This window comes from Gekko japonicus, unplaced genomic scaffold (genome assembly GCF_001447785.1).
Source record: "Gekko japonicus isolate JY-2015 unplaced genomic scaffold, Gekko_japonicus_V1.1 scaffold4389, whole genome shotgun sequence".
Classification (NCBI taxonomy): Eukaryota; Metazoa; Chordata; class Lepidosauria; order Squamata; family Gekkonidae; genus Gekko; species Gekko japonicus.
In genome coordinates, this window is record NW_015173820.1 from 29,991 (window position 1) to 35,818 (window position 5,828).

A 5,828-nucleotide genomic window follows, 5' to 3' on the forward strand; every position below is an offset into this window, starting at 1 on the left:
CTCCCTCCCTCCCTCCCTCCCTCCCTCCCTCTCCACAAGGAGGCTTGGGGCAGGTTCCATCATAAAATTCTTATGAAGGCCTCGGCCTCTGTGCCCTGTTGTTGGCCCTCCAGAGGAACTGGTTGGCCACTGTGTGAGACAGGATGCTGGACCGGGTGGACCCTTAATGGTCTGCTCCAGCAGGGCTCTTCTGATGCTCTTATCAGGGGAAGGCCTGGGCTTCTATGCTCTGTAGATGGTCCTCCAGAGGAACTGGCTGGCCACTGTGTGAGACGGGATGCTGGACTAGATGGACCCTCACTGTTCTGATCCAGCCGGGCTCTTCTGATGTTCTTCTCAAGGGAAGGCCTCGGCCTCTCTGCCCTGTTGTTGGCCCTCCAGAGAGGAACTGGTTGGCCCCTGTGTGACACCGGGATGATGGACTATATTTAATTATTCATTGATTTGATTTTTACCCCGTCCCCCTGGCCGAAACAAGCTCAGGGCGACTAGATAGACCCTCACTGGTCTGATCCAGTGGGGCTCTTCTGTCGTGTGTTGTCTAGGGCACCAGTGTTCTTGGTGGTTTTGGGAAAAAGTAAAGTTGCTCTTCCTCCTCCTCGCAGCTGCCGGAGGAGGACAACTGGTTCCACAATTACTGCATGCAGGTGGGCAACGCCTACGTCATCGTCTACTCCATCACCGACCGGGGGAGCTTCGAGAGCGCGTCAGAGTTGCGGATCGAGCTGCGCCGGACCAGGCAAGCGGAGAACATCCCCATAATCTTGGTGGGGAACAAGACGGACCTGGTACGCTGCCGAGAGGTGTCTGTGGAAGGTGGGTGCATAGCGGCCTGGAAGTAGGGCGTGAGTAGCCAGTCTTCAGAGGGATGCTCCGAGGGTAGGTTTTCTGGATAAGGAGGCTAGTCTTGCAACCTGGCCTGTTACATATATACCTAAGTGCCATCGGGTCAGAACTGAATTATGGTGACCCCAGCAAGAGGCTTTCAAGGCAAGGGAGAAGCAGAGGTGGTTGGCCATCGCCTTCCTCTGCAGAGCCTTCCTTGGTGGTCTCCCATCCAAGTACCAACCCTGCTGAGCTTCCAACTTGAGGCGACCCCAGCAAGGTTCTTTCGAGGCAAGGGAGAAGCAGAGGTGGTTGGCCATCGCCTTCCTCTCCAGAGCCTTCTTTGGTGGTCTCTCATCCAAGACTCATGGCAACCCTAGTAAGGGGTTTCAAGGCAAGGGAGAAACAGAGGTGGTTTGCCCTTGCCTTCCTCTGCAGAGCCTTCCTTGGTGGTCTCCCATCCAAGTACCAACCCTGCTGAGCTTCCAACTTGAGGCGACCCCAGCAAGGTTCTTTCGAGGCAAGGGAGAAGCAGAGGTGGTTGGACAACGCCTTCCTCTCCAGAGCCTTCTTTGGTGGTCTCTCATCCAAGACTCATGGCAACCCTAGTAAGGGGTTTCAAGGCAAGGGAGAAACAGAGGTGGTTTGCCCTTGCCTTCCTCTGCAGAGCCTTCCTTGGTAGTCTTCCTTCCAAGTACAGACCCTGCTTAGCTTCCAACTTATGGTAACCCCAGCAATGGGCTTTCAAGGAGAGGGAGAAGCAGAGGTGGTTGGACAACGCCTTCCTCTGCAGAACCTTCCTTGGTGGTCTCTCATCCAAGACTTATGGCAACCCCAGTAAGGGGTTTCGAGGCAAGGGAGAAGCAGAGGTGGTTTGCCCTTGTCTTCCTCTGCAGAGTCTTCCTTGGTTTTCTTCCATCCAGGTACCGCCCTTGCTTAGCTTCCAACTTATGGCAATCCCAGCAAGGGGCTTTCAAGACAAGGGAGAAGCAGAGGTGGTTGGCCATCGCCTTCCTCTGCGCAGAGCCTTCCTTGTTGGTCTGTCTTCCAAGTCCCGACCCTGCTTAGCTTCCTACTTATGGCCACCCCAGCAAGGGGCTTTTGAGGCAAGTGAGTAAGCAGAGGAGGTATGCCATCGCCTTCCTCTGCAGAGCCTTCCTTGGTGGTCTCTCTTCCAAGTACCACCACTGCTTAGTTTCTGAGATCTGATGAGATCAGTCCTGCCTTCCCTCCCGCCTGGCCGGTTGCGGTGGCAGAATGTGCCGTTAAGTCACAGCGAACTCCTGGTGGCCCCAGAGCGTTTTCAGGGCAACAGATGAACAGAGGTGATGTGTGGGAGCCAAAAAAGGTGTCCCAGGCAACGTGGCGCCCAGGGGCGCCATGTTGGGGATCCCTGCTTGAGACGGTTGAAAGTTCTTTGTACACATTATTTTGGGAATTCTTACAACAGCCTGGGAAGAAGGAGGTGCCCCGAACAGGGCAGAGAGCCCTGGGTCTGCGGATGTACGATTTCTTCATCCAAATTTTATTTTGGCATGCAGATCTTTTAAAATATCATCCGTATTTGTCCCTGGATTTGTGAATCAGGGATTGGGAAGCAGCATCCGTCTCATCCAGACTTGCACCACATAACCTGCTTTTTGGCAGAGAGGCAGTGCAGCTCAGGGGTTAGTTAGCATGTCATGAGTCAGGACTAAGGTCTGGGACCAATGTTCCCTCTAAGCTGTGGAGTCTTGTGAACAAAAATTCTGCTTTGTGAGCCGGCATTAAAGTTGTGAGTGAGCGATTTGGCTACGGCATAAATTAGTTTGCTCTGGGGCCATCATTCCAGAGCTAAGACAAAAATATGTGAGCCGGAGGCTAAAAAACTGTGAGCTAGCTCACACTAACTCAGCTTAGAGGGAACACTGTACTGGGACCCTGTAAATCCAACCCTCACCGAACTTGGAGGGCAGGCGGAGATGCTCTGCAAGTTTGGGATCTCTAGCAAGCGGGGGGGGGGAGTGTTCTACCAAGTCACGAAACTTACAAACTGAGCTGGTTCGTTTGGCTCCTAAAAATTCGTGACGGTTCATGGTTTGCGAACCGGGCACCGCACGAACCACGAAGCAAACTGCTTTTTCCTGGTTTGTGTCCATCCCTAATAGTGATCATAGTGACTTTGGAGACTGTGTTGCCAGGGAGGTGTGTGTTTGGGGCCCTGCCCGGAATGGCATCATGGTCCTTGCCTCAGCCCCCAGGGCCACCATCCTTCCCCCACATATCAGAGGATGTTTGGGGGCAGTGTTTCCTCTAAGCTGAGTTAGTGTGAGCTGGCTCACAGTTTTTTAGCCTCTGGCTCACAGATTTTTATCTCAGCTCAGGAAGGAGGGCTCCAGAGCAAACGGATTTATGCAGCAGCCAAATCGCTCGCTCACACCTTTAATGCCAGTAGCTCACAAAGTAGAATTGTTGCTCACAAGACGCCACAGCTTAGAGGGAGCATTGTTTTGGGGCTTTTAAAATGGCTAGATCACAGTACCATTATAATGCTCTACGGAGCAATGGCTCCCAGCTTTCAGGGTTTTTAAATTTTTATTTTATTTTCTTGGATTTAGATCCCATGCTCCCCGCATAGCGGGCTCAGTACGGGCTCGAATCAGACATCATAAACAATACACAGCACGCAAAAATCAAAACAGTTAAAACGCCAATAAAATACAGCGACATTCCTCTGGTACAAGTCATAGTTGAAGCCTCGCAGATGCCATCTCTTTCAGGTTTTGGTCCTTGGATGGTAATGCAGATCTGACCCACTGAGGGGAGGCCCGGTAGAGAGGAGGGACGTCCACCACCATAAGTAAAAGACTGGCGGAAGAGCTCCGTCTTGCAGGCCCTGGGGAACTGTAAGAGGTCTCGCAGGGCCCTGATCTCATGTGGGAGCTTATTCCATGAAAAAGCCCCGGCCCTAGTCATAAGGACATAAGAGAAGCCAATGTTGGATCAGGCCAATGGCCCATCCAGTCCAATGGCCCATCCAGTGTCACACAGTGGCCAAAGATACCAGGCGCCATCAGGAGGTCCTGCAGTGGGGCCAGGACACACGAACCCCTCCCACTGTTGTCCCCCCCAGCACCAAGAATACAGAGCATCACTTGCCCCAGCCTGAGAGTTCCTATCTATACCTTGTGGCTAATAACCACTGATGGACCTCTGCTCAATATGCTTATCCAGGGGTCATTTCGTAGAAAAAGAGGTGCAGGAGCTCATTAGCATAACTCATTAGCATAACTTATTTGCATATGCCACACCCCCTGATATCACCAGAAGTGTGGCAGAAGGCAACACCCACCGCTCAGGCTCCACTGGACTGTTTTGGATAGCTAGCTATTGGGGGCGGGGGAACGTGCAGATCTGTCCTCGCAGAGGAGGGAGAGCTTGTACCTGAATAAAACTTGGTCTTAAAGGTGCCACTGGACTGTTTTGGACCGGGGGGGGGCTCTGCAGCTTACCTGGCTGCTTCTTGGTCTGACTGAGGACTGCTGGGAGCAGGGGGCGGGGCTTGTTGCATGTGCCCGCCCCCTGGGCTCTTTACTGCCGGAGCTCCGCTCCTGTGTGCTCCTGCAGGAAATGACCCCTGGGCTTATCTAATTCCCTCTTGAGGCAAGACAGACGTCCCTGGGGCCAGGGACCATCAGAAGATATTGGCTGGCAGATCGTAAAGCCCTTTTAATGTCGCTGGCCATTTTCTTTGCAGAGTCATAAGCAGAAATGTGCAGCCTGCACCTTTCCCCTTATAAATCTACCAGAAAAGGGGCTACACTTACTTTAAACAGAATAGACAAAGGCTGGGAGGTAGTAGCTTGAGCCAATAGGTCCTTATAGCACAGCGATCTAGCAAGAACTGGCTGTTTTTACAAGGCCTCCAGTTAGCGAGGGGCTGAGGCAAGGAATGTGCCGGGGAAACTGCTGTGTTGACGCTCCGTCGCCATTCTGAACATATCTGCTTTCGCAGGAGCTACTAAACTGATTCCTAAACTGATTCCCTCAACTGATTCCCCCCCCCATTCCTTTCTAACATCACTTTTAATGAGGTCCTCATTTTTGTCACACTGTGTAAGGCACTCGGAGCTCTTGGGAGGCCGGGAGGGATAAAAACATGGACAGATGAACCTTGGCTTTCGGGGGTAGCATCCCAAAAAGGCAATAGGTGAGAGGTGCGGGGGACGGACTTCCAGGTGTCAGGGTACCTTGCTGGTGACGAGCGGACATCACTTCCAGGGACTTCCAACATGTCTGCAAACACCGGGGACACTCTGGCATTTGAACAGAACTCTATGGCAGGTATGTCCAACAGGTCGATCGCGATCTACCAGTAGATCGTGGAGGGGTCAGAGGTAGATCACCAGTCCCACTTGGTCTCACGAATGGTCTCACGAATGAGCAAGAGCGAAGTTTTAAAGATTGCGCGAGATCAGCCTGGATCAATACTTGACCGACATTTAACAGAAATAACTCTGGATAAAAGTTAAAGAAAGTTATCGAGACAGTTAAAGAAAGTTGTAACTCAATAAAAAATAAAAAATGTCCGCGGTTCTTTCTGGATCTTCGTCTCTCTGTTTTGTCTTTGCTTATTTTGCTTACCAGTAAATGACAGAAGGTGCATTATAAATGGGGGGGGGGGCGCGGTGGAACCCAACTTTCGTGGGTTAAAATCTCATTTGAAACGAATTTGAAACTTTATTTTCATGGTGGTAGGTCACCGGCACTTTTGGCCGGAAAAAATAGGTCACTACCTGTTTGAAGTTGGACATGCCTGCTCTAAGGTTTAACTATGGTTTAAGAGTTTTGCTTTATTTTCATGGTGGTAGATCACCGGCACTTTTGGCCGGAATAAAATAGATCACTACCTGTTTGAAGTTGGACTTGCCTGCTCTGTGGTTTAACCATAGAGTTTTGCACAAATGCCAGAGGGTCCCCAGTGACTTCTGACTTTGCTTCTGGGTGCACGGGAAGTGGCATTT

The 5,828-nt window shown here is 51.5% G+C and overlaps 1 protein-coding gene across 1 annotated transcript in view; it reads left to right on the plus strand.

Moving 5' to 3' along the window:
* The window catches only part of LOC107120829 (GTP-binding protein REM 1-like), a 23,614-nt gene that overhangs the window by 16,568 nt on the left and 1,218 nt on the right, over window positions 1-5,828 (plus strand). The window contains exon 3 of the mRNA XM_015423600.1: window positions 606-816. Within this exon, the coding sequence (XP_015279086.1) occupies window positions 606-816 (211 nt within the window). The remainder of the gene's footprint in view (window positions 1-605; window positions 817-5,828) is intronic.